At 35.3% G+C, this 13,219-nt stretch overlaps 2 protein-coding genes across 3 annotated transcripts; one reads left to right on the plus strand and one right to left on the minus strand.

Annotated features, from left to right (window-relative positions):
* Positions 1–1,976: 1,976 nt before the first annotated feature.
* LOC144567832 (pentatricopeptide repeat-containing protein At5g15010, mitochondrial-like) lies at positions 1,977–4,802 on the plus strand. Its single transcript, XM_078318008.1, is given in 5 exon segments — positions 1,977–2,209; positions 2,944–3,584; positions 3,670–4,006; positions 4,008–4,224; positions 4,227–4,802. Coding segments are annotated over 4 exon segments (1,647 nt in total). The 5' UTR covers positions 1,977–2,209; positions 2,944–2,955; the 3' UTR covers positions 4,691–4,802.
* A 1,362-nt stretch (positions 4,803–6,164) lies between these two features.
* On the minus strand, positions 6,165–10,082 carry LOC144567204 (silicon efflux transporter LSI2-like). Of its 2 annotated transcripts, none has more exons than XM_078317281.1 (4): positions 9,858–10,082; positions 7,419–8,915; positions 7,025–7,214; positions 6,165–6,623 (listed from the first exon to the last, which is right to left on the minus strand). In XM_078317281.1, exons 2-4 carry the CDS (start codon positions 8,619–8,621, stop codon positions 6,349–6,351), a joined length of 1,668 nt encoding a protein of 555 aa, XP_078173407.1. In that variant the 5' UTR covers positions 8,622–8,915; positions 9,858–10,082; the 3' UTR covers positions 6,165–6,348. The 2 variants fall into 2 exon arrangements, with proteins under 2 accessions (XP_078173407.1, XP_078173406.1); XM_078317280.1 differs by having other exon boundaries at positions 7,025–7,217; positions 9,858–10,077.
* Between the last annotated feature and the right edge of the window lie 3,137 nt (positions 10,083–13,219).

Genomic DNA, 13,219 nt, shown 5'->3' on the forward strand with positions numbered 1-13,219 from the left:
CTTTTCGGTTATTGTTCGGTAACTTTTATACAACGTAACGTGTACGTTTATAAATTAACCGTTGTTTCTGCTTGTCATTCTAAATGACATTTATAATTTAATTATATCACGTATAATTAATTATAACCATCTTAATATTAATTATAATCAATTTATAATTAATCAGTAAGATTCTCCGAGTAGCTCCTATATGGTGTGACCCAATAGGATCTGTGTTATGTTGGTAAACAGAGTTAAAACTGTTTTAACTTCTGTTAGTCATGGGTGGCATCTGGCAACACATCATGACCATCCAATTACACAGATGATGCTGTACTGTACAATATCACGATCCAGTAAACAATTTACTTGTGTCAGTTCTTCTGTCTCATAGCTATCAGATCAGTTTCAAGGTAGATGTGTGTCATCCTTGGTAACTGTATCTTTTCTTGATTTTGAGTAGATTATCAAATATAATTACTCTTGTAATTATACCGCATGCAGATAATCTAACTCTATCAAGGGGCCCAGTGATGCTATAGCTCGTATAGAGATACGAGGGACAAGTAGTATTCTTGGTAGACTATCACTTCCTCAGCTAAGTTATATATATGGAAATGCTACCGTTATGGCTGCTTTTTACGGACAGCGTTAGATAACACTTACTCATATATATTTCTTAGTGAGAACGATAAATACCTCATACTGTAGAACTTTGACACTGAATGAAAAACATAAATGACACGAACACAATTCTATTTAATGTTTCATTCGGGGTCTGTCAAATACCATGTTCCTTGAACATGTATCTATGTGATTAAAATGACATCTCGTGTCAGGTGGTTTGTAAAACTTAACCATCTTTCAATCCACATACTAACCTTATAGCGGTAATTAGTGTTCCTGCTAATTACCTTGGTTAGTGACTTTTTAAGATTAAGAGTATATATCATCTATATTATGGAGTTTCACAATTTCAGTCATGAACTCGAAATGATCCATAAATGCAATAATACTCAAGGCAACAAAATGATTTATAAATAAACATTCAATTCATGAACAAAGCTTTATGATTAACTTATCGTATTATTGACTTCTAGATTATTACAAACTAACAACATTATGTTGAACGGTTCGAATCGACAATTTAGACTTCGAAAATGAAGATATAAAACATGAGGTATGATGAAGATGAGGCATTGGAACCCTCCTCGATATGTTTATATGCAAAATTTATAAAATTTTGAATTATTTTAGCATAAAATAAAACAGTAAAAATTTGATAAAAATTAAATACATTAAAATAATTTGCAAACCATATATTTTAGTTACCACTTGACTTTTTACTAATTAACTCAAATAATTTATAAACATTTTGTATAAATACATCACTCATAAACTTTTGTTGTGAAACTCACTATGATAATCATATACAAATTTATTTTTCAATATATTACTTCTTCATACAAATTAATTTAAACTATAATTTCAAGAGGAGGGTTCAAATGCCTCCATTTTTTGTGACTCCATCATGCCTCCATTTTTTAGAACTTTAATAACTCAAAATTTAAACCTTAAAAGTCAAAATAAAACCGTTAGATGTGATCTATGTTATTTTCTCTATATGCTCATAAAAAATTATCACATTTCAATTTTGTTTTTATGTGAATCAATAAGTTGAAAAATCAATGTCTAGAAATTATCCACATTAGTACGTTTTTTACAAGCTCTTGATGACAACTAAAATAAAATTGAAATATCATAATTTTTTATGAGTACATAGAGAAAATGATCTAGATTATATCCAACGGTTTTATTTTGACTTTTAAGTTTTAAATTTTGAGTTATTAAAATTTTAAAAAATAGAGGCATTGTGAAGGCACAAAAAATGAAGGCATTTGAACCCTCCTCTCATTTCAATTATCAGACAAAACTATAAATAATCAATTTAACCCTCTTAAACTTCGCAACAAACACTCACAAAAGACTTTCATTGACACTCGTACCAATTAGCTCACTCTTCGCTCCTCTCTCGCTTGTGTTTGGCAATTCGATCAGAGACCGTCACACTCCTGTGCGGCTCAAACCCTACTTCTTCCCTCCGTCTTCTTTTTCTCCCTCGAAGTCTCCCTGAACACCTGAGGCCTGAGGAGACCTGTTTCCTCCGCCTCCAAGTAGCACTAGCCGGAGACAAAAGTTCCAGTATCACCTGCTCTTCAATCTCCACAAGGTATACTCCACTTCCCACCTACCTCCTTTCCTTTCTCTCTACTAGTCAGCCTCTTGACTCCTTGTCAGATTAACCATATTTACAGAAATTTTTTTTTGCAAAATGAGATAATTGGACTGTTTTGTCAAACTTGTAATAAAATGGGAAAGACTGGTAAGGGGTCTGTAGAGTGGGAAAAATGGCACGGAGGAGCCGGCTCCGTCACGGAACGGCACGGTTACAGCACGCATGTGTGTTGGCTATATGTTGTGACTCGTGTGTCCCGTGCCGTGACCATCTTTTGAAAATTTGGCACAGCACGTCACATCACGTGAAAGATCTAGTCATGGCACGGCACGGAACATGGTCACACGAGTCACGTGTAATTAGGACCGTTAGATCTTAATCAAGTGGTGAATCTTGAATAAACTAACTTAAATTATTATCAAATGGTCACACGAGTCATGCGAGTCACGTTTGGTCATGGCATGTTTGGGCACGGCGTTACTCATGTGGCGTGACGATTTGCTTGCCGTGACCACCCCTTGACATTTTGGTCACGGCACGAGACCAAAGTCATAGCGTGTTAGTCATGATACAGCATGCTTTTCCCACTCTAGATGTCAGGTTTGTAGGCAATTGGTACCAGTAGGGCTTATTTGTGCATGCCCAGTAGTAGGGAGTTGACACTGGTACCTGGGAATAGGTACCAATGAGGTGGAATTAAGAAGATGCTTGTTTTTATTTGCTTTCAGGATGCATGGGTAATGCATACACACTCTCCTAGTATATGGTGCAGAATTCTTACCAGGAGTGGCTTCCTGCAATCTCAGATCAAAACCCCTTCTTCCTCTCTGCCTTCTCTCTTCCAGCTTATTAAACCCTCGATCCTTCATTTCTCAACCTCTCCAACCACCTCAACCAATGACCAGGGAGGAGATTTTCCTGTACCCTCTGCCAATCTAAACCCTTCGCTTCTCCATGACGTGCAAACCATCACCTCCTCTCTAGATAACTTCTCTACCATTCCAAATGAGGCGAAACAGCGCCTAGAGGAATGCAAAGTGATGGTGTCTCAAGACTTGGTATCAGAATGTCTGGCACGACTGAGAAATGACTGGGCCGCAGCATATACCTTTTTCCTTTGGGCAGGGAAGCATGGTTATGCATACTCTGTTTGTGATTATCATTCCATGGTTGCTATATTGGGGAAGTTTAAAAGGTTTGATACAGCGTGGAGTTTAGTGGAGGAGATGCGTGCCAACAGTTTGGTTATGCCACGCATAATTATTTATGATAAGAAGGTAAATGATGCTGGTTGTTACACAGTGGTAGATAGTATAGAATTTGATCATGAAGACAAACCAAGGAGTACAATTCCAAGCACTATATGCTGGTAAATGTTGGATCAAAAAGACATTACTTTTTAGATCTTGCAAGTATATTAATTGGTAATCAAATGCCTTGTCATACCTGTGCAGGTACTGTGCTGCTCATGATGTGGCAAAGGCGATAAATGCATTTCACACAATGAAAAGATTTGGTTTTTCTCATGGGATTGAAGAATTTCATGATTTTTTAATTGCCTTGTGCCGGTACAAGAATGTCCAAGATGCTGAGCATTTGTTATTATCCAATGAGGCATCATTTCCTTTTGAAACAAAGAGCTTTAACATTGTACTTAATGGCTGGAGCAACATTATTATCAATTTGCGTGAATCAAAGCAGTTTTGGCGAAACATGGATTCAAGAGGAATTTGTAAGGACCTCATTTCTTACAGTAGCATGATCTCTTGTTTCTCAAAGGCAGGAAATTTAAAAAGACGTTTTAAAATTATTTGATCAGGTGAAAGAGAATGGAATATAACCTGATAGAAAGGTCTACAATTTTGTGATTCATGCGCTTGCTAAGGGAAGATGCATGGATAAAGCTAGAGAACTTGTGGAGAAGATGGAAGAGAGTGGGTTTAAACCAGAAACGGTAACTTACTCACTTATAAGAGCACTTTGTAAGGCTAAGAAACCAGATGATGCTAAGGGGTGCTCAATGAAATGTCCAAGAGTAGAATATCCCCATCTTGTATGACTTTTCATGCACTTTTCGATGTGGCAAGGAGTTCTGATGAGGTTTCTGAGCTTCTCGATCAGATGCAAAATGTAGGTTGTGTACCTAGTATGGATACATATATCTTGTTAATAAGGAAGTTTTGTGGGTGGAAACAGTTTGATAGCATTCTTAAATTATGGCATGATGTCATACTGGACAATGGGTTAATTCCTGACAGAAGTGCATATATAGTACTTGTACATGGGTTGTATTTAAATGGGAGGTTAGAAGAGGCGGCTAAATTTTACGAAGAGATTATAAATAAGGGATTCAATCCTGAGCCAAATACAGAAAAACTGATACAAGCTTGGGTTTCTGGCAGAGAAGCTGTTTTTAGACCTATAGGGCCCCTTGTTAGGTACAAAGGATTTGTTATTGTAAAAGATAAAAACTGATCTCCTGTTTTACATAGTTTTGGTCAGATAATTGAGATTCATTCGAGATATGTAAAATGCATATTTTTTTTCAATAGCCAAAACACACACCCCACTGATCTCCTATGAAAATCTGTAACCCATAATCCCGGGTCGTATCCATGATGTTAGATTCCCCTAGATGGGATTTGTACAGTGTGTTGAAACTTTCATAGACGTGTGTTGCCTTCCGAAAAAATTTCATTCATGCTTAAATTAAATTAAGCTGTGAGAAAATTGATTCGAAATAGAAGGTGCTCAGTTTGGTTTTAGCTCAGTGCTATGCTGCCATAGGTCTTGTACTAGATACCAAGAGACCTAATTAACTTCTACTGTACCAAAATTGCACTCGCATGTAAACCGCCTTCTACACCTTTAAGAAATTGTTTTTAACTTATCAACCTACTACTATGATATGCAATGGCCTAGTTTAAAAAAGAAGTCTATCAACAGGAAAAACAGCAAAAAAAAAAAAAAAAATCAGAACTTCAGAGAATGGTAAAGTGACTAAAGTCAATGCTAACATTCCATGTAGAAAGCCCATCGAACTAGCCTGAAGAATGCTTGAAAGGGCTAATGTTTCTGAAGAATACTCAAGTGAACACCCAGAACTTGAAGTAAATGTAAGAAACAAGCTCTGTTAGCAGTTGCAAGGGCTATAGCCATTGAGGACCCATTATCATGATGCTTCAGTGTACTGATTCTATCAGAAAACGCTTCAACAAGCTATGGAAAGAGTCCATTTCATTCAGGGTCCTTCCTTTGTTCTTGGGTCTGACGCTCAGTCAACTAGCTAGCCCGGAGGGTGGCCCCGGGGCGAAGAGTTTATGAAGAAAAAATTCTAGTGATGTTATCAAGTTGTAGGTTATTAATGCTTTTCATTTTTTTTTTTTTTTTGATAAAAAAATTACTAGGCCCGTTTCATTGATATTATCTTCTCATATAATTCAATTAATTAGTAGTGCTAGTACTATTACTATTTTATTACTATCGAATTCACTTTGTAACTACAATTGTCAATTGAGTTTTATTTCTAGCCTACCAATAAGTTAGGCTAACTTATTTGGAACTAAAGACTTGGTTATTGTTGTTTCAATTAATTTTTATTAGATCTTTTTCCTTTATCATTTTTTTTATTCCACCAACATGGATCATTGTTTTTCTCTCTTGAGACTTGTATGATGCACAAAAAAATTCCAGAGTTATACACGAGTCTCGAGTTTTGATGTGCTTACGAGCTTATCACAGTATGGACACTATATACTAGAACCAATAATTCTATATCGTTAGACGTACTTTTCTCAGTACCGTCTAATTACCAAGATTTAAAAAAATAATAGTTGTTTTGCCAACTGCAAATTGATCTCCAACCAAAGACAGCTTAAAACTGTTTTAGCACCATAGCTCTCAGTCACCAAATCATCAATTATTCAGATTTTGTATCAAGCAATTGAAAGAAACCGGGAACTTGGAACCTGCAGCTTTCAGGCATTCAAACAAACTACAGTACATTTTTGCTACAAAATTGGGAACAAATGCATTGTATTATCTACTTTCCAGCACAAAGCTCTCCCCATTATTTTTTGTAGACAACAAAGATAACAATTCCATACAAAACCCATTCTTCTTATATATTTACTTCAAGTTGGAACTAGAGTAACAAGGAGCAAGCCCACTGCAGTAACAACAATAGTAGAAGGAACCCCGAAGCGAAGATGGCTAAAAAATGAGAGGTTATATCCGAAATACTGCGCCCTCCGAGCTTGTTCGCACACTATTAAATTTGCGGCCGAACCCAAAAGAGAGAGGTTACCGGCAACAGTACTCACCCATGCGAGAATAAGCCATGCTCGCATTTCTTCTGCTGGTGAAATCTCAGCTGCTGAGGCTGCCACTCTTGCTCCAAGCAATAGAACTGAAATACAGATGATTTTAGACAAGGATAGTCAAAATTAAGGATTATACATCATACTGTAAGGTATTAAAATGCTTTAGTCTGCAATTTTTTTATCAGCATTGACATTTTTTTTTTCTGTGCTGTTTTCTTTTTCTTCTTTTCTTAGAGGATGCTAGTATGGCACTAACTTGCATATCTCGATTATGAATTGAGATTTAGCCACAAAGAACAAATAATGGGTCGAAAGGAATTAAATCAAGATTCGATTGAATAAGCTGGGATTTAATCAACCTAAAGCTTAATTGAAGTTTTTTGCAGGAGTTCTGACTGTTGTGTACCTTTTGTACTAGAACTCTTGTGATATTAAAATAAAGATGAATTGATAATTTGACAGAGCCAAGTTAAGGAAAAATGCGTACCTGTTGGCACATTTGAGGCGATATTTGAAAGGATAAGTACTACTACAGAAAAAAGCGCAACACCAGAGGCGCTGTTTATTTTGGAGTATGGTTCGACCCAGTCCCACAGCGTACTTGGTATACCGGTCTTGTTGAACCCGTCAACAGTTATAAACATCCCGCAAAAAAATATCAACAAGGAGTATGAAACCTGCTATAGTTTAACAGCATCTAGGTAATTAATTATTAACTATATAATTGCACACATTTCATGATAATAAGAATGAGTTTTTGCTTTACTGGTCCCAAGTGTTCCTCAATTAAAGTGATCACCTAAATTGGAATTTTATTTTATAGAATGAAAAAGGAATACAAATTACAAACATTAAGGAAACTAAAATAAGTTAAGTTTTACCTTCTCCAAGCAAGGCCGTGCATCCTTGAAATCAATCACCACCAAAACTAAAGCAGCAGTAAGTGCCGTCCAAGACATATTCAGCCCCATTAGTAATGCCACAAGCATCCCTAAAGTCACAAGATAAACCGCAACCTTCCAACAAATCATCTTCCACCTTTCACCCAAAAACTCTCTGTCATCAGCAATCGATAAATCATCTCTCATGACCTCCCTCTGCCTATTACTCAAACTCCTCACGTACCGTCTTGAGGCGATTAGCTCAACAGAAACAATCGATGCATTTGTACGCACCGCCGCACCATCTGCATGTGCTTCTTTTGATTCTGGCGAGGCAGTTTGTATTTCGCTCTCACTATTGTACCGCCTGCTTCTAAAGCTAATGTCTCCTATACCACCTAGACCGGCACTGGCTGAGGTTGTCTGTATGACCGCCTCAACAGCTGCCTCTAGTTCTTGGGAACCACGAGAAGTCAAATGCGACATAGTAGCTGGTGAAAACCGGTGAGAAATTACCTCGTCATCCGCTACAACCTCAGACGGAACAGTTGAGGCCACTTCAATATCCTTCTTCACAACAGATAATACTTTCCAAAAGTACCCCATTAACATACATGCGTTTACTAACACTCCCACGATCATAGCCCCAAACAATCCCTTTAAAAACTGGCCAAAGGTGATCCCACTCTGTACTGCTATAACAAGGTTTTGTGGGTTGCCGATCGGTGTGGCAGCCGACCCGATATTAGCACTAGATGCCAATGCTAAAAGAAATGGCTGCGCTGGCATGTCATTCTGCTTTGCGATTTTCAAAATAAACTCGGTTAACACTACGCAAACAGTGTCGTTGGTGAAGAGTGCACTTGAGAAAGCTGATACGAGACAAACGCGAAACAACAAGTCTTTACCACCCCGACTTTTCCATGCAAGGAGCTTTCCTAGATACTTGAACATGTCGGCTCGTTCAAGAAAGACACTTACAACCATGGTGCCAAACAAAAGGCCCAGAATTGGGAGATCAATAGCAGCATATGCATCTTCAGGTGAAATTACACGAAAAATTACCATGAGCATTGCCCCTAAAAGAGAACCAGCAGTTCGACCAATTGGGAGAAAAGGAACTGCTGGGAAGACAGCCAAAATCCAAAAAATACCAAAAGCAATTGAACCAAGAGCTACTTTGATTGGTGGTGCCAAAGCCATTTTGTGCAATTTGTATGGTGGAAACTATAATATTTAGAACTTTGAATATTTGGGATAAGAAGAAGAAGAATGCATCTACAACTATGAAGAATCGAATAATGATTTGACACGATGTAGCACGTAGAGAAGAGTTATGAAAGAGCTGAATTGGATAATTAGGGAAAGGGTCACAGGAAGAAAATTGGAGTGAGAAATAGAGAATTGAAAATAGAAATCTTTATTCAAGTTAATGATTTCTGCTTTCCACTTGAGAAAGAAGAATCCTTAGCAACTCCTGCAGCATCTGCTTCCATCCTGTTAATAACAAAAAAAAAAAAAAAATTGAGAAAGAAATATATATTTAACATAAACAAAAGTAGGAAAACAAAATGCTACTCTGTTTCTCAATGTATTCCAAGCAAGTTTTAGAGTTTTGTCAATACAGTATAGAAATTAAGACAAATAAAATTGGACCACAATCTAAGAAAATCATTGAAAACATCAGAAAGAACAAATTTTTTTTTGCCTAATCAAGTACTTGAAAATAACACCATCAGTAAAAGAGGGCAGGAAGAAAGAGCAAAAGAGTCAAGTAGAAAAGAGTTGGGACACCAAACAGTCAGGTCCCTTAAATTTGTCAATTTTATTTTACATGAAACTTAAAATTTTGCAAAGTTCAGTTTTGGTAATTTGGAATTTCCAGGTCTAAAAAAATGGATCAAATTATATGATGAAAAAAGTTTTTAACTTTTTGGTGCCTAGCAGAAAGTTTTAACCAAAAAACAAACAATCACAAACCATCTCTATAATTCAACACAAGCTCAATAGCTCATGCTACACTGCAGACACAAAAAGGAATCCGTACCTTTGGAGCAACAAAACCATTCCAATCAATGACTGAAGTACAAAATGGCAAAAATTACAGTATTAAACATAATGATTGGAACAACGAATGTCAGGCACTGAACAAAAAAAAATCCGAAATTTGCTAGCACGAGAAATTGGATTTTGGTTTTAGACGCAGCAGGGTCGTATTGCAAAAATAGAAAAAGAAATAAAAAAGAAAATCCAAATAAAACCCTTATCTTGAGTTCTCATGCCAGCTATTTCTTTAAAGAATGGCGAAAGCAAATCAATCATTAAAATTCCATGATCCTTGTTAGATATTCAAATTAAATGACCAAGAACCTGAAGTGTTGCATCAAAAAAAAGAAAATCCTAACCATTTTTCAAGAAAATTCGGGTTTAGAAACTCACTTGGAGCTTTCGTGGAGAATCGCTCTCGTCAATAAGAGAAGACGCAGAGTGAATAGAACAAGAGGTGAAGAAAGAAGCAAATGATTTGTGTTCTTTTATCGGTAGCGAAACAGCGAGACTTGTGGTGCTATACGATAGCGGTACGATGGTACAAGCAGCTCTGTTGGAATTTATACCGTTTGGATGTGAAGGAGAAGAGGTTGTGGCACTGAGATCAGAAGACACATGTTATCTGTTGGGTACTTTTTTAATGGTTGATTTTGTTTGTATTTTTTTTAATCGTTGATTTTGTTTGTAGCTATGCTGTTGTAGTAGATTGTGTGTCAGTAAATATAATATATTTATAGAAAGAGTTGAAGCCGAAGCCTCCTGGATAAATAATTGGTGACGATATATTTTACTGCAAATGGAATGGGTATAGAAAATTTTGAACTGATTTCTTTGTCTTTTTTTAAAGCTTGGTAGTAGCTACCAAGATTAATGAGGAGACTCGAACTCTCGATCTTTGAGTATAACAATTTTATGACATTTTTCTAGCCAATTGTGCTACCTCTCCTTTCTCAGAACTGATTTCTTTGTCGGATTGCTCCCCTGGCCTCAGAGGGAAGCGTATCCTCTGCAGAGCCAATCCCTGCAAAGCTTTTAATTTGGTCCGTTCGTTTCAGATCGGACGGATTAGATCAAATCTTGCTCGAATTGAAAAAAAAATATTCTCAAAATTTGCAAGATCTGATATGGTCCGTCCGATCCGAAACGAACGGATTAGATTAAAAACTCCGCACAGCTCTGCAGGAATTGGCTCCGCAGAGGATACGCTTCTGGCCTCAAAGTGAGTCAGAATATGGATGGCCCCAATTTTTTTTTTTTTTTTTTTTTTGTCTACGGTTGATACAAGATATAGAGATAGAGATGTACGTTGTTGTTCTAAGCAAAAAAAAAAAAAAAAAGAAAAGAAAAGAAAAAGTATGTTAGGGATGTCAACGGGTACGATACGGATCAGGTGGAGATATTTTCATATCTGTATCCATTATGATAACGAAAAAAAATCTTTACTTTTATCCGTATTTTCGAATACGGTACGGATCGAGTAAACAGATAAAGAAGTGCCATTAACATTTCGATTTGTGTTTTCGATAAAATATTTATCAAAATAATAATAATAAATACAACTAATTTATATTATGAAAATTTAATAATATATGTCTATATATACACATCTTAATAAATAGTAAAAAAATTCCAAAAAATGTAAAATTTGGTCTCCAAGCACATTTTATTGTAGAGATCACATCTAACGGTTTGGATTGACGATTTGAACTTTCAAAATATAGAAAATGCTTGTTATAACTTGTTGTAACTCAAAAATTGTTGTAACTTGATCCCTCATCATATATAATTTTATTTTTTAAAAATTATCTTATATGAAAACGGATAAGATAACGAAAAAAAAATAATTATCCTTATTCGTATCCGATTAGCTAATAGAAAAAAAAAATATTATCTTTACGTGTTTTCGGATTCGATACGGATTGGATAAACGGGTAAAAGGTTGCCATTGACACCCCTAATGTATGTTGTTCCGAATTTCTGGAATATATCCCATGTATTCTCTGCATTGTCACGGGGAGTAAAGATATTAACAGAGTATTTCTGGCTTCATGCAGCGCTCGAGCCATATGCAGCGCTTTCTTATTCTATAGTTCATGATGTTCATCTGTTCATGAGCCTGCGTGAAGTCAAAACTGCTCTGTTAAAATATTTACCCGTCGTGTCAATAGTCATTGTGGCCAGTAAAGGAAAAAGGTGAATATGCGTTGGAACAATATCCAGTCTCAACAATAAATTCTTGCTTTATGAAGATTATGTAACTAGTCTCGTCAGCTTATCTGTTTGTTTCTTAGTGACATTGATAATTTTGTGAATATATAGTGGCTAAGTTACTCTATTATTTCAGTAAACACAAGCAAAGACTGAATTTCCAACTCTGGTATTTCATCACAATATGAGAATTTACTCAAATATGATCTATTCTTTTTGTCACAACTCATAATTGATAAGTCTTTGTTGCAGCTCATATGGTCATTGCTCTCATAGAAGGTAATTGATCAAATCAAGATAAATTAATTGATCAAGATATAAAAATATATATTGTACATTAATTGGGGATTGAATAAGATATGGGGGGCATTACGGTACTCATAATTGCTAATTCGTTACATATAGGGGTGTAAACGGGTCGGATATTATCCGACCGTATCCGCATTCGTATCCGAGAATTAGATACGGTATCTGATATCCGAATATCCATGCAGATATGGCTACGGATATAGTTTTAAATTTTAATTATCCGTATCCGAATAGTAGTTATACCATATATTTTACCATAAATTATAAAAATATTTATGTATATATCTAAAAGATCCGATATTCAATATGTATTTGTATGTATCTGTCTAATTATTCAATCCGTATCCGTATTCAAAAATTAAAAACATATACAGATATAATTTTACCCCTATCCTATCTGTATCCGACCCGTTTGCACCCTTAGTTACATATGAGTTACGGTACTCAACAATATACCGTAAACATCTAAGTATAACTCAAAATATACTATTAAAAATAGAATACAATTTTACTTATTTAGTAATTTCAATACTATTAAGTTTTTCGTGGCACACAATTAATGTCACGTACCTTTTTTTTTATATTTATAATACAAACTTCAAGTCTATGTCAAATTCAAACTGTATAATTTTAATTTGACTGTAATTATTATTTATAATTTTTTTGGCTAGAATAATTTTTTATTTAATGGCTAAAGAATAAAGAAACTCTTTGTGGAGGTTGCATGTTTAAAATCCGAATGTGAATTCTTACGATTATTAAAAGATGAGAGTCTTGCTTCTCATATTAATTTAAAAAAATTAGTTGGGTGGCAATCCACTTTATCTCAGATATGGATGCTCGATCTCCAACTTTTAAAAAAAGGAATTTGAACTTATTTTTATACTAAATCAAGAATTAAAAAAATAAAATGGTGAATCAATGGATTAATTTTAGCGTTCACTTTTTTTTTAATCTTTTATTCTAGTATAAAATAAACTAAACAAATTAACAAATTTTACATGAAATTTCACTTGTATAAAGGAACAAGATCTACCATTTCAATTTAACATTTTAATTTAATCTTAAGATTTCTTAAAATAAAAATATAAAAGAAAATATGCGCCATCTTGTGACACAAGGATTATGTTATTTTACTTCAATTATTTTAGAGCTGCATAATAAATTATTTTCTTGGGGAAGGGGCAGAGAATATATGAGAGGTTAACCTTCGTCAATACCCCACAATATTAGAT

This window comes from Carex rostrata, chromosome 16 (assembly GCF_964058835.1).
Source record: "Carex rostrata chromosome 16, lpCarRost1.2, whole genome shotgun sequence".
Taxonomy (NCBI): domain Eukaryota; kingdom Viridiplantae; phylum Streptophyta; class Magnoliopsida; order Poales; family Cyperaceae; genus Carex; species Carex rostrata.